Source organism: Gymnogyps californianus, chromosome 6 (genome assembly GCF_018139145.2).
Source record: "Gymnogyps californianus isolate 813 chromosome 6, ASM1813914v2, whole genome shotgun sequence".
NCBI classification, from domain to species: domain Eukaryota; kingdom Metazoa; phylum Chordata; class Aves; order Accipitriformes; family Cathartidae; genus Gymnogyps; species Gymnogyps californianus.
This window is the reverse complement of record NC_059476.1, coordinates 839,892-865,592: the sequence shown is the minus strand read 5'-3', so window position 1 is coordinate 865,592 and position 25,701 is coordinate 839,892. Positions and strand designations below refer to the sequence as shown.

At 47.5% G+C, this 25,701-nt stretch overlaps 1 protein-coding gene across 1 annotated transcript in view; it reads right to left on the bottom strand.

The window, feature by feature from the left end:
• STK32C (serine/threonine kinase 32C) overlaps positions 1-25,701 on the bottom strand; it is a 91,506-nt gene that overhangs the window by 5,079 nt on the left and 60,726 nt on the right. Inside the window, exons 3-8 of the mRNA XM_050899074.1 lie at positions 7,192-7,343; positions 3,834-4,007; positions 3,256-3,293; positions 1,732-1,821; positions 1,074-1,177; positions 859-975 (exon numbers count right to left, since the gene is read on the bottom strand). Coding sequence (XP_050755031.1) covers positions 859-975; positions 1,074-1,177; positions 1,732-1,821; positions 3,256-3,293; positions 3,834-4,007; positions 7,192-7,310 — 642 coding nt within the window. The 5' untranslated portion in view covers positions 7,311-7,343. The remainder of the gene's footprint in view (positions 1-858; positions 976-1,073; positions 1,178-1,731; positions 1,822-3,255; positions 3,294-3,833; positions 4,008-7,191; positions 7,344-25,701) is intronic.

Sequence of the window (25,701 nt, the reverse complement as noted above, 5' to 3'; positions counted from 1 at the left end):
CCCGAGCACAGAAACCCCAGCGCTTTGGGGGGACATGGGGGGTCCTTCCAGGCTGGGGTGGCTGCTGGCATTTTCCTGGTGAGACCTTTAATTCCCGCCCGGTCTCTAGAAGCCCGACTGCCGGCAGATGGCAATGTGAACCTGCTGAGTGCTCCGCGGCAGTCAGAACTAACAGCGCTGCTTCTCATTAAAATAAGATCTAATTATGTAAATTGTCCACCCAACATTAACTTACATCAGAGTCACTTATTTGCTGTCAGCACGGTGTATATCTTTTTTATAGCACACTCATCAGCTACTTTTCTGAGTTCTCAAGTAAGCAGAAGCTAAAACGCAGCCTCCACACCAAATCAACAACTTTCTCGTGCAGCAGTACAAGGAAAGCAGCAGACCGTCCGACAGATATGGACACCCCCCCCGACAGTTCTCACAACCGAACACACCGAACCAGACCCTTCGGCCCGGCAGAACTGGCGAGAGGGAGCGGCTAACGCAGCAGGGGCAGCACAGGCTCTTCCAGCTCACACGGCGCTCTCAGGCACAGTTGCTGCCGTTCTAGGTTACGACGATCACAGAGGGGGATGCTGGAAGGGCACAGGTCTAGCCCAGGTAGGAATTTGATTGTCACACCAAAACCAGCCTTTTTCCTTCCCTTGCTATCAAACATAATGCATCTTATTACAGGGATAATAAACAAACAAAACACAAGACTAATCTGTGCTTAAGCCTGAACAAAGTCATAAAAATTAGTCCTATTTCAATTTTACATTAGTTATTAATATGCTGCAAATTTTGCAGCTAGTCCCGCACACACTGCGGCTAATGTACAATGTAAACCACGCCAGCAGGACTATTTACCTTTCTTAATAGAGCAACCATTTCTTTTGACCACGCAGACGAGTACTGAATGCTCACAGTACTGAAGAGCTGAATTAAAGACTCCACGGGGTTGTTGGAGTGGATGTCATACGGTCTCTGGGGGAAAAAAGCAGAAAGATGAGAAGAAATTCCCTCTCCTCTCTGGAGTCAATCAGAAAGCATGTTCTTAGGCCTCGGACCGTCCAGGAGCCTACCCAGCCCCGCAGCAGTTCGTAAGCCATGATTCCCAGCGACCACCAATCAACCTCGAAGGAGTAGCCCGTCCCGCCGTTCAGGAAGGAATGGAAAATCTCCGGGGCTGAACAGAAAGGGCAAAATGCAACAGGTTATCCGTTGACTTCATATTGTTTCTATTATTTCAGTATTTCATGTAAGTCAGTATGTAAACCTTATGGTTATTTTTATGCACTACTGCCCGAGGGGAGGCTTTGCAAGCCAGGCCGAGCAGGAGCAGCAGCAGCAGCAGCAGCGGCAGCAGCAGCAGCGGCAGCAGCAGCAGCAGTATGCCTGCCCTCACTGGGCAGCCGGGTTATCGGGCACATGCGGGGAGAGCTCTCCCAACCGAGCGAGCAAGGGATGGCAGAAACCCGGCGCCTGCCGGGACGCACCAAGTCCCAGCCCGGGGCCAGGGGGGAGGGCAGGGTGGGATGGGGAGGGTGTGCTGACAGCGACTCATTCACTCTGGGAGTTTCACTTTTCAAATGATCAGGCTCCGCTGAATGACTTGGGTGCGTGCATTAATGTGCTAAATTAATTCCATGCCTTTGTCACAGACAGGGACTGTCAGGCGGCATGCGGTGAGCGCTCTTGAAATGTAAAATACAGACGTAAGGAACAACTATTATTTCTTACCCATGTATGGCTTTGTTCCAGCTAACGCAGTTGCTCTTTCACCGTCCCTAATTATTGTTGCAATATTAAAATCTGTTAAATGTGCATGACCTTAAATAAAGACACATTTTAAGAAGGAATTAATCGCAGCGCAGAACAGTGGCAAGGCAGAATCAGAATACATTTGTTTCATAAGCTTCTGCCCTCGGACAGTGTAGCATGGGCACAGGCAGGTCAGGGTCAGACCCCACCGAATGGCCATTAACAGATCCTGAAGCTTTCCCAGGATCTCAGGCTGGCTAGGGGATTAAATGGTAGCTAGCTTTGGGTCTTGATTTTAAATCACACTCGGAGCAAACTAGTAACCTACACCAGCTCCAGCACTTGGTCAAATTGCTCTAGCCAGAACCTACAGTCAGTGAAGATGACAACAGGGAAACACTATACTAAGATATTGCCTTGGTCGCATTGATTAAAACCCTAGAACTGTTTTTGATGAAAGCCATTGAACCACGACTACCCCAAAGTCCCAGAGCTAAAACAGTGCTGCACTCTGTACAGACCACAGCAAATTTGGACATGCCAGCTGAATGAAACCATAACAGTATTTCCCAAACCCTAAGGCTGTATGAAGAAATCATTAAGATATTTCAAAAAGTGCTGGAACACATTCTCTCTGTTTCTAATTTCTCTGTCATCAGGACTGAAAGTTAAAATTCAGAATAGGTCATTATTTTCAAGCCAGCCTGGTATACAGAAAACCCACCCACTTGTCCTTCTGGAGGCTACTTTCTGCTCTCTATCTAGAAGGCAGTTATGAAAGCAGTGTGTAAATCACAGACTGCCTTCTCCTGTGAAGGCCTTCCCTTACATCTCCTTTCTCCCATTTATGTTTGGGCTTTATACCTTGCGCTATTTTCTAATTAACTTCCATGCAAGTGCAAGCTTTGGTTTTGATGAGGTTTTATGGTAAAACTCGGATGGTTTGGAGCCTGCTGTCCTGAGAGATTGTGTCTTCTTTTTGTAAGATCTACTACTGGAACAGAGGTCGTTATAGAATTCCTATGGTCTCCTATGTAGGCCACTGAGACAGTATTACCAACGGATGCTCTCATAAAGGTTCCTCAACTCACTCCACCTGGCTCAGCCCAGATCCATCCCCCCAGGAAGACATCAAAACTGTCCTGAAAGTATATGCGCAGATCACTCGCTCTAAACCTCAGCAAAGTCAGTTCTTGTGCTTTGTGCCCCCCACGATGCCAGGTCCCGCAGTTCTGGCATGGGTGACCTGTGCACGGGGGCACTAGCGAAAGGAGGCAGAGTGTGTGGGCAAACGAGGTGGGGGTAATGAGGAGAGGGGCTGCCCTGGGTGGATCTTCCCTGGCATTACAATGCACAGGTACGTTCAACCAAACACCGGTCAATTAGAAGGAGCGATGCTTTTTCCACACTCTTCCCAAATAAAAAGACGCACAGTATTCAAGACTGTAAAGAATGTGTCCCTCGAATGAAGCAGACAGGCAAAGCGAGGCAGAGAGATCCTACCTTGCTCATCGAGGAGGATGTTGTCTGGTTTTACGTCTCTGGGAAAAGAAGCAAGGTTACAGCAAGATGAAATCTCAGTCAGATCAAGGATGCAAGTCAACAAAAAAAACCTGCAACTTTTTTATCTATCAAAAATTAGGAACAAACAAAACAAAAATACCCTAACATGAGACAAGTCCCTTTATGATGGACTAGAAATATTGCTTTTCCCGGGCAACTGGGCAAAAAAGTGGGAGCATCAGACTTCTCCAGGCATCATTTCCAAGGAAAATTAATAACACCATACCGGGCCTATTTCTGTGAAGCCCTTGATGGCTTTGAAACTCGCCCTGGAAGGTGCCTTCAGCCCCCAGCAAAGTGCCAGGCTTCCTCCGAGTGATGGGGGAGCAGGACCAGCAGCCGGAGGGTGCCCAGGACCGGCACTGCCAGTGCGGCTTAGTGCCAGCCGTTCCCTGACTCCGGGGCACCAGCAGCATTAAGCAAAGACAGCATCACCCACCTCAAACCAGCCACGGGCAGCGCGGTGCACGGGCAGCTCCCGCCAGCTACCGACTGCGAGTAAGAGACTGCGTGGTTACCTGTGGATAATATGCTGACTTCGCAGGTAGTCGAGAGCCAGCGCCATCTCACAGATGTAGAGTTTGACCGTTTCTTCCGTAAACTGAACGTTTTGCTGCAGATGATAGCGCAGGTCGCCACCGAGAAGCAAGTCCACCACCATGAACATGTCTTCCTCGTCCTGGAAGGAGTACCTGCGGGACCGGCGGTGTGTGAGCGAGCAGTGAGTCTCACAGGAGTCACAAGGCTTTTGTCAAAACCAGGTCAGGCTTCGTCCCTCTCCTAATTACACAGCTCCTGTGAAAACTGCAGACAGTCCCACTACGAGCATATGCCAGCTTCGGTGTTTACACCTTTCTAATTAAGCAAGCGCAACTCAAGCTGCTGTCTTGTTTTTTAACCCATTGCTACACTAAGCAACGCTTCCTTTGAAGAGGTAAGTATCCCAATTAACTTCCCCCTGCTCGCCCTGCCACCGCCACCTCCCAAGCGCTGCCGTGTAACCCCAGCAGCAGGCAGAGCTGCAGGCAGAGTTGCAGGCAGAGCTCGGGGCTTTGCTAGCCAGTCACTTCAGAGAGACTTCGCATTTTCAATTGTGAACAATCTGATAAACCCACTTAAAATATCTCTGCCTATCCTGAAAATGAATTGGAAAACACAACTGCTAATTTAACCATAAAAACCAGAAAAAGAGATTTATATTTACTGTAGAGTAAAACGCCTCTCTAAATCTGCAGTGGATCCCACAGGAGACTGACAGCAGTGAGGATACACTACAAAACAAAGTTCAATTGTTATATTTGGCGACAGTATTTCTAAGGAAAGAGTATGTGGGATTGTATAATGCTTATGAATCACACACTTCTGCTCTCATCTTAAACGTAGGTTTATTCTAAAAGTACGAGTTGAAAGGGAAAAATTTGCTAAGAGAGCAAGTTTTCTCAAGAATTTCATTCCTTGTTGGAAAAAAATGTTTGCAATTGCTAAAATGCTGAAAAAAAATAAATATTAACTTATTTGGCTATTCTGGAGTAATGGATCAACAAAAAGAATGTGAAGTATTATCAACTGGCATCACTTTGGGTATAAAACTTTCTGAATTTTTGAAAATCTTCCCGCCCACCAGCCTGCCGCGCATCCGACATCACCGGAGAGGGAGGGGATGCCCGTGGCCAGCTGGCTGCCCAAGGCTCAGCCTGTCCAGCCACCTGAGGTACGCAGCTTCCCCAGGAAAAACTGCTGCTTCTGCCCCTCTTCTGTCTCTGTGAAATCAGGGAGCCGTTCACGAGGCACTGATTCTAGCCTTAAAAACACATTTCAATAGTAACATAAGCCTTGCAATCGCTGAAGGAGATTACTGTGCACCGTGCATTGCAGATGCACTTCCTTGCATTTTTCACATAATACATCATTTTTGCTTACCCATTATTTTCCAAGTAAGCAAGCATGGCCTTTATTTTACATTTACTGTCTTCTCCTTGTGGTTGTGGCTGCACAAATTTTTAGGCAATCTCAAAACCCACTAGGTTGGAAATAGTGCCTACCTGCCTTGATGGCACTCTCTAAGCCACAGCTGCAGAAGCCGGCCTTTACCAAAAGCCATGCCATCACCTGAAAGAATGCATTTCAAACCATGCCAAGGGTGTGCAAGACACTTGCGGAACAAATCCTAGTCAAAATTTTGAGCAACCCAGGTCACATATACAGTACGAGAAGGGACGACTCTTCTTTCCCCTTCTCAGTCTGTGATCCTCCACTCAATGGGATATCAAAGGCTTTCCATCACCTCTCATAAATGTCACTTTTCCTGCGCTCTGGGAATACAAGCCGTGAACTCCTTATTTCTATCACCCTGCAACACGTCCTGTGTTTGCTCTTGCACCAGCTCCATCCCAGCAGTGACCAGAGATGCCTGTGGGCGCAGGATCAGCCTGTGGCGTGCTGGTTGACTGTGGGTGAAGACGATGGATTTTCTGATCCCTGCCCCACGTCGGGCGCTCCTTCACAGGGCAGGGAAGGCAGAGAGGGGACGGACCAGCCGGCAGCAGCATCCAGGAGAGGGTCACAAGGCTGACTGCTAAGGACTCATCCCAAACTAACCAACGACCTTAGGCTGTAATGCACTATATTCTAAAACTTGTCAATTAATTTTTTGTGCAAAATTTGATAATGATATATCTGAGCTCTAAAGGAATATATTTTATTTGGCCAGTGAATGTGTTGCAAAGCACTTTTTGCCCTTACTCGCTCTCCAGCAAAAGACCATGCACCTGATAGTTTGAAGAGATCTCATAACTTTTTTTCAGCAACAGATCACTAAAAATAGTTACATTTCAAATTGCTCAATACTAACTTGATTGCGTGTGCACTGGCAACAACTATCCTCATTACTGAGTAACATTTTAGGGTCTAATTTTAAAAAAACTCCTCAAATCAGGCTGAAATGTAACCAATAGCTTTAGTTGGTAATGCTTTTGAAACGCATCCTGCCTAGAGAGTCACAGTAAAAAATGACATGCTTGGCTTCCCTACAACCATGTTAATCCCCCCACCCCACCAGCACCCCTCCATGTGTATCTATGGAGTCGCCTTTGCAGTGCCTGCACAGACTCAAACACGGCCAGGACAGCTTTAAATCACCCGCTAAAACCTCTTGAGTTAGGACCTATCTCAGTAACACTTTACTGAACACGCTGGCTACGGCTGAGAGCCGTTCTGTTTATTTAAACTATTAGCAAATCTCTGCAAGATCGAGTCCTTTAGAGGGACCAAATACTGTGTAAAACACTATATATTTTGTATAATTTTTGTATTAATAAAAGTTACAAATCATCATCTCTAAAAACGCTAGTTTCTTTGACTTTTCAAGCTGTTATTTTCTACAAAAATTGGCCCCACGCAGTATCCGATTCACCACAGACTGTCACAGTTCTCAGTATCTCCATGCACATGAGATGGACTATTTCTTTAACAGCAATCACCGGGAGCATCGTACTGCCCCAAGACACCTTAGTCAAACTGCACACCAACACACCACCCTACAAAAATATGTTACGGTTGAATTGGCAGGGGGTCCCTTAGGAGGGACCTGATAGTGGTACTTGCAACAAGGCTGTGAAAAACTCCCAACAAACACACAAAGGTTTTTGATCGAAAAAGAGAAGTTAAGCTGTTTTAAAATGTTTGATGCCATAACATTTGGATATCTTCCCTGCTATGTTTCCTGAACACATTTCATGTTATCACGGACTTCCATTGTAGCAGCTCACTGGGATGCTCCCACGGACGTCCATGACCCCAGGAGGACGGGGAGAATGCGGCTCTGCGAGCACCCGAGGGCAGGCGGCCCCAGAAGGCAGAGGGAAAGGAGCTGCTCACCAGAGATTCACCAGGAACACATGCTCGATCTCCTGCAGGATTTCCAGCTCTCTGAACACATTGCGAACCTCATCTCTTTCGATGCACTGCTGTTTGTTCATGTACTTCATGGCATACATCTTCTCAGTGTCTCTCTTCTGCACAATACACACCTAAAGTACCGCAGAACGGGAAGGAAAAAAGAGGTTTAGTAAAGTGTTCCATATCCTCATTTGCTGCTTTGCCGGGCCCACCCCGCTATCAAATATTCCTGATCCCCGGGCTGTGACTTGGGATCTACAGATATAAGCATCCCTGCTCCAAGTGCAGTGCCCATGCACTCCCGGTTTGGGCACTGCACCACCCCACCCGGGCTGTCTGTAACTGCGCAGCCACACAAGAGCTTCCTCTAGGATGCGACGGCCGGCTCTGTGGAGAGCTTTCCAGCAGGGAGTGGTGTCTGGGAGCTGTGGGAGAGAGCTTTGTGCTCGCTGCCTCCGAATGGAGACCAGTTTCAGGCAATCGCAGGGCTTCTCTCCCAGCCTTGATTCCATTCTGCTCACATCCGCTGGCTGCCAACCTCCAGCAGATTGGTTTTAATCTATTGCGTACATAGCTGCGCTCTGAAAGGTCAAAATAATCCCGTTTGTTTTAGCAGAAAGCAATTAAAATGTAAATTTGCTAACAACACCACCAAACACCGTGCCCCTAGAAATGCAGCGGTACTCTGTCCTTGCAAGACACAGACCCTCCCTGCACGGGGTTTTGTAACCCCAGAGCCCCTCCTGCACACCCAGCCCAGGCTCCCAGCCTCCGGGAGTACCAAGCCATCGTGAACGGGGACATGTCCTTCCCCCAGCACGGGCCACGCCATGGACCAAGCTGCTTGCCGCTGGCCGGGTCCCTCCCGCCTCCCACCCCTGCCCGGTCTGCTCCCCGTCGCACGGGACGGCCTGTTCTCACGGCCGGGCAAGCAGGAGGCCACGGTGGGTCCCCACCGCGAAATGTCAGCTTCCCGCCGGCTGCTCGCAGCCATCCCGCTCCCGGCACACAGAGCCAGGCCGCCCGGCAGCCCCTGGCCCAGAGGGAGAACCCGGCACCCGGCCCCGGCACCCGCTCTGCCGACAGACACAAAGCCCGCCGGGCTGGCACGGGTTTCCCAGCCAGCACTGCCTTTGGCGTGCCTCCCTCGGTTCTTCTGATACTAACGACACCTTAATTACCAAGGTAACTATTTTTAAAAGAGCTAATTAGTTATCCAGGTAACTGTTTTTAAATGAACTAATGAAATTGCTACATCTGGTATAATTACATCTGTCTTCTTTTAATTATCATCAGACATGCTCATGATTACAACGTGCTGGGTATATTTTCTTTGAAAAATAAGTAATTTGGCATTTTGGTCATACAGCCTTCATCTGGAGCGGGCAGGGAGGCTGACCTGGGGGTGGCTTCAGGCAGCGCGTTAGAGAGCAGGTCACATTTACACAGCATGGGAGCAAGTACAGGGACTTTCTGTGGACGGCAGAAAACATTGCAGACAGACGGGAGCCGCCGAACTCTTCTGCACTTCTAAAATACTGCCATTAATAACCATTTGCAAGTGCTAATGGCGCACAATATAATATCATCAAGGACACACTGCAGCAAGAAGGTGACAAAATAATAGGTGGTTATCGTTAGCCTGATAAAACCATCCCAATTAGCGATGCACACTGAAATTACAGGGATTATTTTGCAGTCGTCATTACAATTACGGTAAGAACGGAAAATTATGTATTGAAGTAACTCCACGCACACCTCAGACCTCACATTAAAGGCTCACTTCTCGGGCGGCTTGACCCGAGCAATTTTCCCCGGGTCGAACTCAGGCTTGCCTGCGGCGGCACCAGCAAGCCCGACGCCCGCCAGCGGTGCTCACTCCTGAGAGCCGTGCCCTGCGCGGGCAGCCAGGCCGAGGCAGGGCAGCCCGGACCCCGCACGCCTCGGGGCTACCGGGCGAGAACGGGCGTCCCCAGCCCCGTCCCCCGGCTGGCACGGTCCCCTCCGGCGCCTGTGGGCGTGCGACAGCTCATCGGCTACAGCTGCCAGGGACTGTTCACAATACAAAAACGTAAGGTAAAACCCCCTGCTTTGTGCAAACTTAATAATAATAATGAAGTGCCTAGCGCAACGCAAAGCACCAGCAGGATCCAACCCCTGCCTAAAGCAGACTAAACTGGTTGTACATTTAATAAACTAGGCAAAAATAACTTCACGTTTCATAAATTCTTCAAGCAGAAAAGACCTAACAATATCCCTTTAAAACATGGTCATTGCTATATAACTTCTCTAAAAACAAACCTCTGAATAACAGCCATCCAGGCACGGAACAACATTCTTTCCTGATTTCCGTTTATTTCACATTATGGCTAGAAGCTCATTAATTTCTAAAAAAAATTTTTTTTTTTTTTAGATTGTGACTTGCAATATCTTAACAGGCATTGTGTTTTGTATTTATGTCATTTGCTTCTTTTTTCTCTGCAGGGAAAATGGAAACCTAGTACAATAAATGAGAAAATGATGAAAACTTCTTGTACTCTGTAATCATAATAAATAGTTTTCCGAAATGGAACAGCATCACCTACACACAAAGCAATGCCAGTTTCAGGCGCTCCGGAAATTTTTGTTCTCTGTTTTCTGGAGAAGAACACCAACGTGGGCATCGATGGAAACGTCCTTCTTCCAGCCGAGCCTCCCAAAACGCCGGGGTGGCGGGGGCAGCCACGCGGGACGTGCGGGAGGTGGCTGACCCGTGCAGGGCCGCCCGGGGCGCGTGCCCGCGGGTGGTGCGCGGTTCCCGCTGCGGTGCTGCCCGACGGCACGGCTCCCGGGGCAGCGCACCCCGCGGCCGATGGACAGCCGGGGCGAGGGGGGTACTTCTCCGGTGCCCCAGCTATGCTCTGTTTGTAGCGCTATAGTTACCGCAGCCGTTAATAGTTAATGATCACGTTACTACAGCTCTTGGCGGGGATCCAACGTCAGGACCGGTGTCGGTGCTGCTCCGGCCAGGCTCGGCCACTTAGGCCCTCTGCCACAGGCAGGAACCCGTCGCAAAATGCCCCTGGTTACAGAAATGCAGCCCCTCCCTGAAATGTCAGTGCCCCAACACGTATCTTTTCTTTTTTGTGCTTCTCCATTCGTGCATCTGTTCCTGGGGAAGGAATAACATCTACTTGGTAACAAGTCAGAGTGGTTTTTTAAATTAATCTCAATCCATTTTCAAGCAGATCTACAATGCGAAGCAAGGCAAGAAAGCAGAAAGAAGAGACTACTTTGTCCTCATTCTGCATAATGTGGTCCCTCGCTGCACAAAGGAAATTTTCAGTGGTTAAATACAGCCATTAGAAAAAATTGTATGTAATGCTGCCAGATTTGTGAAGCAGAAGGCAGGCATCAGCTGGTAGTATATTGCTCAAGACATGGCACATAAAAGATTTAATAGAGTCCCAGATACCCTGAACATTCAGCTGCTGCCAAATGGTTTGTATACAGCTGCCTTTGCTTTTATTGCATTAAAGGCATAAAGGGTTTGGAGCTTGCATTTGTGATTCAGGACATGAGATGTGCATTTAACATCTCCTAGTTCGATCTCACTTTATGGGGCCCCAGACAATGACAACGCCTGTACTGTCACCATAGCTGGCAGCTTCTTCTCACCTGAATGTGGGACAATCTCGGTCTTCACTCAACAGCCCCGGCTATCTCATTAATTTAGAGGCGACTAACGAGGACCATTGACCTAGGTGATATCAAAAAGGTAACAGGCGGGGAAAACTGACTCTTGGTTTTGAAATACTCACCTTTCTTTAAGGTAAGAGCTATCATTAAAAAATGCAGTACACGAACAGAAGTGTTCAGAGCTGCCTCTCCGCTTTGTGCACAAAGTTTGTTTTTATCAGCAAAAGCAGTCAAGGAGTTAGCCCGACTTTGTTCGACTTCATGAGCACCCAGATGTTCGTCGCTGCCTCTCCCAAGGGCAGACGCGCGGTGCTGCTCCCTGCCACCCCTGCTGTCAGGCCGCACCGCCCGGAGAAATGTCCCCAACCTCGTTTGCTACAAAGCCATCCCTGCGGCTTCCCATTGCCAAAACATTTCACCCTCTGTTGAGCTGACAGTAAATCAGTCTGTTTCAACTGTCCCAATAATCGATGAGAGAGAGAGGTGTGAGAACAGCCAAAAAGTCAAGCGATGGGAAGCCAAGAGGAACCCCCGCGGCAGGAGCCGGGCACCCCACGGGGCTCTGGGCACAGGGCGGCAGGGCTGCATCCCTCCGCCGCGGCAGCGCCGGGCGCCTGGAGGACCCCTCCGTGCCGTGCCGAGCCGTGCCGAGCTCCAGCAATGCTCCCACGGGGCAAACGGACACCGCACGGAAACACGGCACAGCACCCAAAGCTCACCTGATTTTCCCGTAGTGTCTGAAAATCAAAGAGGGGGACAAGGGGACCAGCTTTAATCTGAGAAGAACAAACACACAGCAGCCTCTGGAGCGGGAACAGCTGGCACGGCTCTGAACCGCTGGCCTGGAGTCAGCTTGGTGGCTGTTTTCACCAGCTTCCAACTGATCCAGGGAAAACATTAACAATTTCAAATATCAGACTACAATTTAAGGTTTAGAGACCAAAACAAACAAAAAAATTAATACTGGGACTAAATAAGTAGAATATATCTGAGGGACTGACTTACACTTCTAGCCAGTTTGTCTTCTACTACCACCCACGCCACGACTGTAATTTGCAGGGATGAAGCTTGCTCTTTCAGTAGGAAGCATACGCACCATTTACACTCTCACACCAACCCGACTTTACGATAAAGCCTCAGGATAAACCTTATTCTGTAGGATCAAAGCACTCTCCGTCACACCATGGACTAAGCACCAAAAGCAGAAACAAAGTCCATAACCTGCTAGGGATTATTTGGGTTCTTACTCCCCTGCATCACTCACTGAGCTGTTGCTTATAAGAGTTATTTCTATTTTCCACCCAACCGTGGTGTAAACTGGCATGGAAATAGAGAGCTGGGATTTGGGTGTTTTCTGGTGTTCAGGGGACTCAGCCATTATGTCCTTTTTGGAAGTTTTTTTTGTTCTTGTTAATTTAGGATACTTTCCCCAATCGCCTGAATTTTTGCTGCTCTGTACATTTTTCAGTCCAACTTGATCTCTCTTAGGCAGGCTTTGCCTTTTCTCCTTTAGAAATCCAGTAACTTTTTTCCTGCTGATTCTGAAGGAATCCAACGGGCTGAAATCCCCACTCAGATGAAAGGTCATCTAATCATTTAATAGCATGTCCTGACTTATCTCAAACTAATTATAAAGGGGCAGCACAATTTGTCTGGGCTCCAACAAAAGCAAGTAGTTTGCATTCTGGGCAGGATCTGTGGAGCTGATAAATACTTGAGATTGCTTGATCTCGGCTGCACAAAGATTATTTTTTCCTTCTGCAAATGCAGATGTCATCTGAAATTAAGGCACCCGCGATCCTGTCCTCTGCAGGACGTTACCATCACATCTGACACAAATACCCACAGCTGGGTTCAAGAGATCTTCCTTTTGCTTCCGAACCGTGAGCAGTAGGTTTTCTTCTTGGATCTCTCCGTGGCTTCTGCCTTTGAAAGACGAGACAAATGTGCCGTAATCCTTACATACATAGACACTTCATTGACTTTGGCTGAGAGCCATCAGGAAGTTTCAGCGTACAAAGCTAGATTTTGCTTATTTTGGTGTTCGAGTAGAGTCAAGGCTTAGCATTAGCAAGCACTACGCACCAACATCAAACACCTTAATCCTACACGATAGTGAACCACAGCTGAACACTGTTCTAGCTTATAAAAATGCTTATTTGGAGTGGTTGCACCTTGCCCACATATGTTCATTTCTCCTCCAGCTTCTGCTGACTTCCCTTGGGTATTTATGTCTGGACTCCCAATGTGGAAAACCTGCAAAACTCCAGTTAGATACTGAAATGGTTAAAAAAAGTCTCCATATTTCCCTTTCTCCAGAGAAGAAAAGCACTGCAGTTGTAAATGGTCCTTCTGGAAATGGCTGTGACTCTGGGATGATGCATCGATCCCTCTGGCAGACCTTATTGGATCCTAGCAGCGCTCTCCAACCGTTAATCACCCAGAGCAGCAGTTTTCAGCTCTAAAAAAGAAGCCAACCCCGATGAAGTCATGAGGAATCATCACGAGCAAAAGCAGAACCAGAATCTGGCCCTAAGCTTTTACCCAGCAAAGGAAATATCAGTCACCTCCGACACCAACCATCTCTCGCACCGGTGGCCTAGGACCAGGCACTGCCTCTGCCTGAGAACGGCAGCGCGGAAGACACGAAGTACTGGGCAAAAACCCGGTCCAACCTGCAGCGCTTCTGCTGTGCAAGCTCAGCGAGACCTAGCAGTCGCCAGGCCTGCCAGGGCCACCAGCACGATGTCCCAGCACCAGCTCCCACCAAGACGCAGGCTGGAGCAGGGGAGGACCCTGGCTGGACCACCGGCAGGGCTCATTCTCCCCTCTCGGGCTGCTGGGGCCAAATCCCTCCCCATTTTCCCCAATATCTATATAGCTGCCATTTTACTTGCAAGGTTGAAACTTGAAATGTGCAGCATAAACATAAAATTGCCCGTGGCACCCAAAAGCATCAGTAGGCTTTGGGACTGCCTGGGGAAAAGAGTCTCCGCCACCGGGGACAGCATGGCAGTAGCCTCAGGAAGGATGTCAAGGAAATGGGAGATTTGCAGCCTCTGGAGCAGGAAGAACCAACCATTCTGAAGGACCAGAAGCAGTAACGAGGCACTTAACATGATGTATAAACAGCTCGAGCTTTTTTGGAGAATGGAGTTCAGATTTGATCACTAAATGTTACAGCAGAAACGGGGAGAAAAGAGAACTAACTGGTAATTTGTGATAGAGCCATGTGAGCACGTGCTTACTGCACCTCCGCTGAGACCACCCCGACCGCTGGGCTCACAGGGAACATCTGGGTTAAATACCAGTCACTCCAGTATGGCTGGAAACCACCTGCAGGTGCTCAGTGAGGGTTTGAGACTTTGAAGACAGACTGCAAAACCAGGGACAGTCAGTTCTTCCTTGCAGAGAAGAGCAAGAAGATTGTGATTACTGGTTTCTTGCAAACCAGGGTGAGTTTGTTGAGCAAATAGAGACAGTAAAGCAGGTAAGAAAGGGCTGTGCTCCCACGGCCCCCACGGGGCTGCCCCGGGGCCTCCAGGACCCCTCTGCTTCGCCGTTTGAAAGCGGTTCTGTACCAAGAGCTGCAGACAGAACCTTGCCAATTCTATAAAAAAAATTAAAACCAATTCTCAGCTGCTGTCAGGAAAGTAACAAACAGGGAACGTGCTATTCTGAAGAGAAACCGAAGGCATTTGACACGGCCATGGTATCACAGTTGCACAGGACGCAGTATCAGTTACCCTGTCATTTAAAAGCAATCTTCGTATCCATTTTGTATTATGATGGCACTGATGGTAATTGAAATACAATCTTTGCCTGGTAATTAACATCTGTGTAACACTTGTAATTAAAAATATAATATTAACTTGTTCTACAGTTCTTATAAACATCAAGGATAAAACCAGCTAATCAATTTTTTTTTTTTATGCATAGCCAAGACAGCAAAGCTTAAAGCTGCCTCCTAGGTGCAGGGATATAATTAAAACATCAGGGATTCATTAAGCACAGGAACTATGGTGAGCAGCTGGATGAAGCTCTGCTGGAAGCATCTACCTGCCTTCCATGGGACTGTCCATGACTTCCGTGTCCGACCGGGACAGACCCCAGGACCAAGGTCATCCCCTGCAGCACTCCACACAAGCCCAGGCGTGGGTGGACACGAAGGGGATGGCGACTCTGCCAGGGCCATGGCCGTGAACCACCAGCACGGCCCGACGCTCCCTGGCTCGGGCCGCCCCAGCTGCGCATCCGTTGCTGGCGGGTACCGGCTGCCAGCCGCCAGCGTGGTGAAGGGGGCCCGACTCGGTCTGCAAACGATGGGCTCCACCTGGAACCAGGAAGGGTCTGTTCCCAAGTCCTCCCTGTCCAGCCAGGGGCATGGTCCCCTGAGGGCCACCAACGACTGGAAGTGGCCTGTGCCAAAAGCATTCCCTGCCTTCCCTTGGGGACACTCCCTTGGTCAAAAACTCCTTTGATCCCTGTAATTACCGTGCTGGTTCCCAGCTACTGCCTTGTGACAACCCACAGAAAACAGCACCTCCTCCAAAGCCACAAAAGCACGTGAGTTACGGGCAGTATCAGGTGTGAACTGCTGACAACCTCCACTGAAAATCACCTCACATTTATCAAATCAGATTTATCTAATCAAAAGCATTCTCAAAAAGGCAACAGTCGTGTTGACTCTGACAAAAGCAATGACCTCACAGCTGGGTCCTGGGCATCTGACAACACTGCCCAGCTCTGCAGACGTTCTCCTCTCCCAACACCCAGAAATGAGCAAACCAGGAAGGACAGACAGACAGACAGATGTGCTCTCTCGAGCACGGCTGGAAGTGCAGCTACAGGCAGCATGAAGCTGTGTGCCTTGGGCAGGATGAATCATGAACAAAAAGTAAATTGATAATTACCTGATACACAGGACAGTAACATCAGCTGATCTAAGGGGAAAGGGCTGGGGCTGAAGACCACAGGTATCCCCACCCAGGAGCAGCTCCCCTACAAGAACAGGCCCAGAAGAGGCACCCAACATCTCAAGGATGCTGGTCCCTTGAAAGTGTTCCCGCTCCGCAGCTGCTGACCCAGAGCTTGGCTCAATGAGTGCAAGAGGCTGGAAATGCTAAAGGCAGCTGGCACCGCAGGAGCCTGTGCAGCCCCTCACCATCCCTTCAGGGCTGCTCCTGGTGGAGGGCGCTCTGGGCAAGATGGAAAATTTCAGACCTGTTCCTAGAAGAGCTCCTCTGACGATGTCGTTGCCCAGTGGGCAATGGGTCTGGTGCAATTCAGAGAGACCTCGCAGCATCTTGCTGTGAGCCCGCGGCTGGGGTGAGAGCCCCGCAGCCCCAGCAGCCGAGTCGCCCCGGGGAGGCTGCACCACCATGGCTGGAGGCAAAGTCCTGGGAGCAGGACTGCAGTTGCACACAACTTACCCGTTATGCTTACCCCACACCGAGCGGGGACACATTATTATAATACTGTCTGATCCTGAATAAAAACATACTTTGAAACAATCAAAAACCTTCATTGCTTGATTATGCAGCTTATTTAACCAGAACTTTGTCCTGGGAACAGTTTTGACAGCAGTGTCTCTGGCAGTGTTTTTCCCAACTATTATCTCCAGCACACAAAGACCCATTTAAAAGAATGGGACATCTGCAGCTCTGGTCCCAGCGCCAATCTGCACAGCAATCTTCCGTATTATGCCATGTTGACGAACCAGGCTCGGTGACACAAACATGCAGGCGGCTGCTGGCCATGACAACAGTGCTCCTCTGCCTTTCCACATCTCTCCCGCTTTCGGACGTGCCTCTGGACTGGATCGGGCCGAAGGCACTGCTCGGGTCCAGGCCTGCGCGGTGGAGCCTCCCTGCGTTTGGATGCTCACCTATGCAGTTGCGGTCCTCAAAACAACGGACACTTCCAGGTGTAACGCTCACATCACTGCTCCTACCTGCTTCCACAACCGGCCCAGGTGAGATGCCAATGCCCACAGACTGGCTGGGGGCACATGGTGCAAACAGGCACCTACTGCTGCTACTCTGCTCTTCTCTGCAAATACCCCCACATCTCTGGGCTCCTGACGGGCACAGCAGCGGGCACACCAACCCCGTACGGCCGATCTCCAGCCTTCACGGAGGGCTCCGTGCTGTGCGCATCTGCAGGGCTGCACCCAGGCACGGGCACCTGGCCCCCAGAGACGCCTGGTGCCGTAGCAGCTTTTCCGCAATTAACGGTTTCAGCCAGTTGGGACCACTTCATAGCTACACCTCTAAGAATGACAACAAGTATTTTAATAACGCAGTCTCCCCTTCAGACGCAAAGGTCAAAACCAGACCCTACCTACTCAGGTATAAAGCAAATTAAAAGGTGTAAAGTTGCAGTGAATGGAAAATGCGCTCCTCAGGAGCCATGCTCTAAGTACAAGGCTACCAGCTCAAAAAGTCTGCCTTCACATATTCAAGAGCTGATTTTGTTTTCTATTCCAAACACCTTGCCACGTTTCACTCCTTAAGATATTTTTCATGGAGTCTTATGACTTTACTTTTTCCCTGCTGAAAAGTTGTGTTTTATCACAAGATTGATGAAGGACTGGTTTGTCAGAACACCATAAATCATTAAAATCTCTTTAATTCAGTACTTCTGTTTGCTACAGCCAAGTTATAAGACTAGCTGATAAAACTTTTATTCATAGCAAGCCTGTTGGTGTTTTCAGGTCGTGTCAACACTTCCATTAAAAATCCCTTTCTCAGTTGCTTATGCTAGAGACAAAAACCTCTTCTGACCCAAAATAAAACCTGCTGTTCAAGATCACACCTCAGCGTGCCATACATCAGTAACTTCAACTCCGTAGTCTTAAGAACGTGTTCATGTTCTCATCTTGTGCAAATCTGCAGACCTCCTTGAAGCTCAACAGACCCATATGGATTTACATCATCTACGAACGTGGCCAGCCCTCTGTGTACCGCGAAAGTAAAACACATCTCATAGGTATAGCTGGGAGCATGCTCAAAACACATGCAAAACTAGGCTTGCTCATTTTTATTTTTTTTTCCCCAGAATGAACATTGTTTCTGTCTTGCTGTTGACATAAACGGCACACAAGCAGCATACTGAAACTATGTCAGGAAAAGCTCTCCTTATTGGCACCTGTACACACCAAACGGGGAGCCGAGTTCTTCTAGTTGGTGTCTATCATGGAATATTTCCCAATTTTCCTGCAAGAATTCATGAGAGGGGGATGCAGAATGTTATCTACATGCTCTGAATCCTATGATTTAAAGCAATTTTAGGTGGTTCAGATTAAGCACTTCCTTTTAATGTCACGCTGAGAAAATAACGTCTTGTCAGACATTAAGCAGATGTTTCTATAATCGAGTTTTGGATATGGGTGATTATTTGACTTGCAGCCCCAAAAAACGTGTAGACCTCTTTACCTCATGAGAGACATTAATCGAAATAAACAAGGAAAAACTGAAGAAGTGACAGCATACAAACCTAAGAAACAAAAAAGAAAAAGGAGCATTTTTCTTTACTTTTGTTTGTCCTTGTTCTCCACCCTCTCCCCTCTTGCATGCCAGCTATATAGTTTCATCGTTTGATAGACATTATAGTCAGTCAGATACCTCAAAATCTGATGTCTTTACTAAATTTTAAAACAAAAAAAGGTAGGCATTTTGGATCACCCTTTGGTCATAGTCTTGAGCACATGTCTTCAATGTGGCATGGCCCAGATTTGCTGACCTGAAGGACACAGAGTAGCAGACCCTCACTGGGGAGGTTTCAAAGTGGACAGGAACTGTGTTTCCCACTGTACGGACGGCTCTGCCGAGAGCGGGGAGGAGGACAAACAGGGAGATATGTTCTGGAGCTGTCACGCTTCCTACGGAAAGGCTGTTAGGCATCTAAATTTTTGTGTAGCTCTAATCACATGCTCACATCTCTCCTGGGCTTTTCTGGCTTTAATATCATTTAAAGAAGAATGATGAAAGATCAGACCAACCTGCAGAAATCCCCGAAGACACCATGACCCATCATCTTCTTTCTGCCTTTTGGATGGATCCAAACCTGGATCCACCATTTACTCCAGCTCAGCAGCACTCCACAGATTTACATGAGGATCTGGACTCCTGTATACAACTACAGTTAACAAGTCTTTTCTGAATAAAATGTGGAAAGTACATCTTCCTATGGCTGACATATATTTTGAGTTAAGTCTTGTATTTGGAGTTATCTTTCCTTACGGCCATGATTACATCCTGTGATGTTTTATACGCTGGTCGAAGAGGCAGACAAAATCATTTTTTTAGTTACATATTTGATAAAACTGGGGAACAGAGAGAAATCTAATTATTTCCAATGAAGAATGGAGGGCTTTATTTAATCTCTGAACGTAAATTAATGTTGAAGCTTTTCCTGATCCCAAGGCAAGAACACTCACTGTGCTATTTCAAAAAACCTCATCACTCATCTTGAAACGGCGCTGCCAGGCAATGGCATTGAGAGCGATGTGGCCTAACGTCTTCATTTGTGCTGCTGCCGCAACGTGCCTCCCAGGCACCAAAGTTTCCATTCCGTGCTGAAGTAAATAAATATAGGTATAACTTTTCAACTAAGAACGAAGGGGATATTCATGTTTCACAGTGCAAAACCTTCAGGAGGAATTAATGCCACTTGCGGCCGAATGCTTCATTTTTCATTGACAGAAGCTTGCTTCATTGCGCTGATGTGTTTACCACCAAATTGCTACAAAGGGATCTGCCCTGGTAGGCATCTCCTCTAGTGAAGGTCCTCTGTACTGAAAGACCTTGTTTTTCAGCACCAGGCCCAAGGTATTGCAAAGAAACCGTAAGAGCTATCACACCGCAGACACCTGCGCCTAAGATGCCAGCAAACTGTAAAGTGACTCCCAGCATAAAGGTGAGCAAAGCTCACTTCAGTTCATTAAAAACATCATAAAATATGCCAGAGCTATGAAAACCTCCCAGACTTTAATATCAGCTGTTGGGTCTGCCAGCTGGCAGTCAGAAATCAGAATAACTACAAACAATTGTTACTTGACAGCAAATACCTTTGTGCACATACTGTGCATGTTGCACACAGCATTAACTTCTCCATCAACCGCAGCACCACTCTGCAGGTTTAAAGCCAGTAACTTGGCTGGATGGAAGTTTGGCCAGATCATAGTCGCATCTGTTCACATTTGGTTTTCAATATTGCAATAAAATCCCTAGTATCTTTCCCTTGGGAAAAAGGACAGTTCAAACCTAGACCTTGTAGGACCTGACCAAACAGCTTTATTTTCCCTTTGTCCTACACACCCAACACTCAACACAAAGCATTTGGAAGGCCACCAACAGAGACCATACTAAGGAACTATCACAGTATATAAATAGCAAAAGTCAGTGAGAAAATATCATCTTGGAAGGGAGAGGATTCATGATAATTTGCGGTTAAGACCAACTTAGCATGCCCAGCACAACTCTATTAACTACTGATGAATTTCATTGTGACCGTTGTTGACCCTTCCTTTAGAAAAAGCAAGAAAGTGAAGGTTACGGCAGTTCCTCACGGAGATGTCTCCTCCAACTCCAGCATCGACTTCGACACATGCAGGAACTCAATATACAAAACATACCAAGTCCCTCCTCCACAAGGAATCTTGCAATTCTAATGATCGATTTCTGTCACGGCTGGCTGGAGAGAGCCGTGTCTCCTGGAAGAGACAGCTGTAGAGGCTGGGGAGATGGAGGTCCCTTCCAGATCGGGGGCACAGGGGCTGTGCACGAGCCTGGGCGCGGACAAACCCCCTGCTCCTCCTGGCTGGTCTCCTTCCTCCGTCACTGCGGCCACCCCACCGGCTGAGCCCGAGCAGATGGGTCACCAGCAGACAAGGGGCTGCCTCCACCCTGTTCCCAAGGAGCCACAGCATTGCTTCACAAGTCCTTCTGTCAAACCTACCAAACAGTACTTAATTATATCGTATTACCAAAATATAGAAACATGCTTCAAGCATTCAACAGCAGAGAAGAGGATCTTCCTACTGCGCCGCTCCTATTAGGCATCTACGGAGCTTTTACGCTTCCACTGATTAATGCTGCTACGTTATTCACCATCCCTCAAGTGGCCCATCATCATGCATGTCTCCATGAACATCAGACAGCACTTACTGAGCTGAGTCATCGCTGTGACTTCAGCCTGGCCGCCCAGAGGAGCCAGCAGCTACCCAGCCCAGCCCAGCCCTGCGTGACCAATGGCAAGCAGATCGATCTCATAGCAAACGGCGCTCGCTGGATTAATGGCACGGGGCATCAGGAAGGGGCAGGTCAATACCTGAGCTCATCGCTGCCACCGAGCAGCAGTGCTTGACCACAGCTTAAATTCTGCCTCGATCCTGGAGGCATCATCGCCCAGAAGAGGAGCTGCTGCCAAGAAAGGTCTCCAATTGGAGTACTCTGCCCAGCAACAACCCTGCGTATCTTATTCTCTCTGATAAGCCAAAAGATAATAGAAGGGGGCTAAAATCTAGTTTTCTCATCTTATGCAAGTGTTCTCCTTTAAGTTTGCATTTGAATGTATTTCCCTGCTGAGGAAATAAGGCAGAGCAGAGCAGAGCTGAGAGCCTCGGGATGCAGCACGACGCATGGACCTCTGCAACGAGCACACGTAGGGCATTATTTCATAACAAGATGAGTGGCGGCCAAACAAAGCTCCTACATCCTTGCTAAATGGCACTTGTCAAAATGGCAGCTGTGAAGAATGGGTTGGTTGTTATTTAATCTTCAGTATGGTTTGGTTTAACGGCACCATTTGCTGAATATGAACAGATACTTATTTTATACTGCATTGCCCTTTATTTAGAGGAATTTTTAGCACTTACTTTTAAAAAGAATTTTTAGATCAAAAGTAATAATATAGCACAACAATCTTACTGCAACTCTGCGAGTGAACAACATTAACAGAAGGATTCTTGATGGATTTTGTACATAAATAGTAACTAAACGGGAGGTGAGAGTGAAAAGCAGAGACACAAAAGACTTCTGTTCAATAAATACTGTTACTGTCCTTTCTTTTCTTTCTTTTCTTTCTTTAAAAAAATCTCATGTGTTTACAGTCCAGAGTGTTTTCCTGAGGGAGGCAGAATTCCTGATCATACAGAAAAAATACAGTTTATCGCAACTGTGACGGGTCAATAAGAATAAAAAAAGTATAAAACATTAGAAAAGCATATTTGCATTGTCAAAGCGATACTATAGTTAAGGTTTTATTTCAGAGAACAAAATCTCCAGTTTGTATGAAAATGGAAAGCACTAAATTTAGAATTCATCAGTGTTTTCATTCCTAATTTTTAATTTTATGAGACTACTGAAACAGCTAGTATTTTTGCTATCCACATTATAGAAACATGTCTAGAACTTTTCAGCAGGTGACCCTTGCTGGGTTGTATCTCACGGCCCCTCGCTGCCCCGGCAGCACCTGCACTGCCGCAGAGCGGTCATATCGCACCCTGGGGCTGGCCAACAGTGTTATTAATGGAAAGACAGACAGAGGAAAACGCCATTCAGAGACTCAAATCCACCAAAAATCACATCCTATTACTTATGCAGCTCACAAAACTTCTTTATTTCATGGCCATTTTCTCAGAAGCTCTTCGCTCGTGACAGGCTGAGCAGCTTGACCTTTCCCTCTGCCCGTTCTTCGCTTCCCTGTTTCCCCAATGCCGACAGCAGTATTTAGCAGAAAGATACAGCAATAGAGAGGAAAAAAAGAGCAGGTACTTAAATGACAGAACAGAATACAGCTGAGGCACGAGCATTAGTCATTTCTGTCTCTTCCCCCCTAAATCCATCAATCTTGGGCAGAGAATGAAATGAGAAGCGGAGAAGTCCCAGTGCACAACTTCTGATAGTGTGCTTGGACATGTTAGGAAGAAGTTTTTCTGTTTCAGTAGAGCAGCGGGGTCTCCAGGACGCTGGGCAGCACATGCCCTGCTCCGCTCCGAAACAAGGCACGTTCACACGCGTGGCCGAGCCCCACAGTCGTGCACGCTGGGTGCTCCGTGCGAGGGACTCGGCCAGCTCATCCGCTGCAACGGAGTGAGGTTTCCTGTGTCTGTACAAACATTTGTACCACACTTGGCTGAATTAATCAATTGTCGGAGAGCAGCCAGACAAACATCAAGCTTCTGAGAAACTGGAGAGAGCAGCAGCTCTTGGCCACTCGTTATGGGCAAAATGTCACTCTTTGTGCAACAAATACGCATTGTTGGTTTCCTTACATGTCTCCTAATGAAGGAGGTATTCTATACAATGTAGGTCAATTTTTCAGGAAGCTTTTTCCAGGCAGAGAATGAAAATACTCATGAAAATATCCAATATGTTGCACTTCTTTGACAATTCTGGCTATTTTCTGACCACAGCGCGTGGGCCTCAGATGTCACGGTGTTCAGGCACTGTCCAGCTGAACAAACAGCAGCACCGTGCCCACTAAAGGACGCGGTAGCACGCTCGGACATCAGCATAAAAAGGAAAGGTGTATCAGAAATGCTTTTACCTGTACTTACACCAAATGACTCCAGGATCCCTAGATTTTGTAAGGAATATGGTCAGACATAACGATTTTAAGCAACACCATAAATAACCATGACTGAGGCTAACCTGGCTAGATTCAACCTAACCTAGCTGACTTCTGGTGCACAACACAGGCAGCGAGTCTCTCTGACTGTGGCAGAATTATGTCAAGTCTATCATTACAACAATAGTTTCTATTGTTAATTGTATACCAGTTGCATCAGTTTCTGTTTATATCTCTCATGTTCCATTTTTTCTTCATTGCTGAGACACAGCAAATCTCAATTGCCTTTTACTGGCTTGTGGGCAGCTCCTGTATTCACCACAGAAAAACCAGAGCAGAACTGTACCCAGTACAGCTTTATGGATTTGTGTCTGTACAATTACCGTGAGATTCAGATTTGTTTTTAAGCAGTGCACAGACACTTCAATAGGAAGTCATGAACTTCAGACTTCTTTGAATGCTGATCCAACCCACAAGAAGAAATACATCATGTGAAGAAAAGGAGAAAGTCTGCTTCTGCAAACATCACTGAATTATGGTGCTGCCTAGACTAACAAGACGGGTACACCCCATAATGCTCTGGGTAAACCCAGACAATATTTACTTTAATAAACTATTATAAAAGCGCTTAGGGAATATTTGCTGTATCATGCTGATATATTCATAAGAACAGAGGACATTGTTCCTTATCATTTATGACATTAAGTGGTTTCAAATTGGATTGTCCAGCCATGAGCATTAACAGAACATCCCAAACTCATAAGCTGCAGCCTCTAAGGACCTGTAGATGACTTTGATGTCCAATGTAGCTTCAATTTTATTGTTGCCAAATCCTGCATCTGATGCTGAAACACCCCATGCTCTTGATTCAATTAACTAGCTTGTGGGGGTGTGCCGTATGATGGCTTGTCAGAACAAAAAGAAGATCCAAATGCTGGTCATATTTAAGCCACTGAGAAATTTATAATTAACATTAGCAAAGCAGGGCACATTTTTTTTTTACTTTAAAAATAAGCCTTTTTTATGTCGGCCATGTTAGACCAGCAGCCTGGTGTTGGCTGCACGGCTGGCACAGAGGGCAGGTAAAGACACGGCCGCTGCCAAAGACAAGGCGCAGCCTCTTGGGTAGCTCACAGCTGAGCACAGCTGAACTGGAGTTAAGTCTCTTACGGGTAATGCTAGAAGAACAATAATCAGATTTCCAATTACTAGACTGATCAAGTGCCAAAATATTCTGGTCTTGGTCCTCACAGATGGATGATAGTTTATGAAATTCAGTAATGCATTTAGGTCGGGCTTTTTCGTAGCCATGCCACCTAACCCAGCTCTGCCCTCTCCTACTCCCACTGTTTTTCTTGTGAGAATCTGTGAGACTCCTGCAGAATCTGGAGATCTGCCATGCTGCAACATCTCCTCCTCCCCTCAAAGACCTCTAGCTGTCCGTCTCCTCACCCCATAATTAGGTTGGCCCTTCTGAACACAAGTGTCAGTGTTTGATTCAGAGACATCGGCCACTCAACAGACAGCATATGTTAATCCATACAAAGGTCTCCTCAATCAAAGACCTAGAAATGAGATTGCATTTGTGGCTGAGGCAGGAGGGTGGGGGGGTGGGGGTGGTGTGTGCAGATTTCGTTGTTAGAATTTAGTATTGAAAAAACTCACCTGTAAGAGCTAGGAAGAATTTGAGCAGGAAACAGCTATTTAGCCTCGATGTATACACAGTAATATATGTGAGAAAAAATTTCTGGTGACACAAGCCACAGCAAGCTTTCATTGCATCGATGGGCAGAAGCAGTCTTGTGGTTCACCTCGGGACGTTGCTTCTGCTTCCAGACTAAGAGGAGCCCCTGCAGCGATGCTGAGAACACGCGCCCTGCAAAGCCAGCCACCGCGCGTCTATCGATCACATCTGCCACAGGCACCACCTGCTTCTCCGTTCTGAGTGCTCCGAGCACTAACAGAGGATTTGTCAGCCTCCGAGGCTTCTCGTGCAGCACCCCTTGCAATGCCTCCTCTGGTATTTACAAGTTGTTGTACAAACAGTGAAACAGCAGTGATAGCAGGGAATGAAAAACGAAAGCTGCGCTACCTTCAGACCCAGGACACACAGCAAGGGTCTTGTCTGGCAGAAGGAGACCACAAACAAGAGCTAAAGGTCCAACCAAGTCCAGCCCCAGATAATGTGGTAAAGGAAAACCAGGCGAGGAATATGGCAGAGAGATGTCCTAGAGGGCC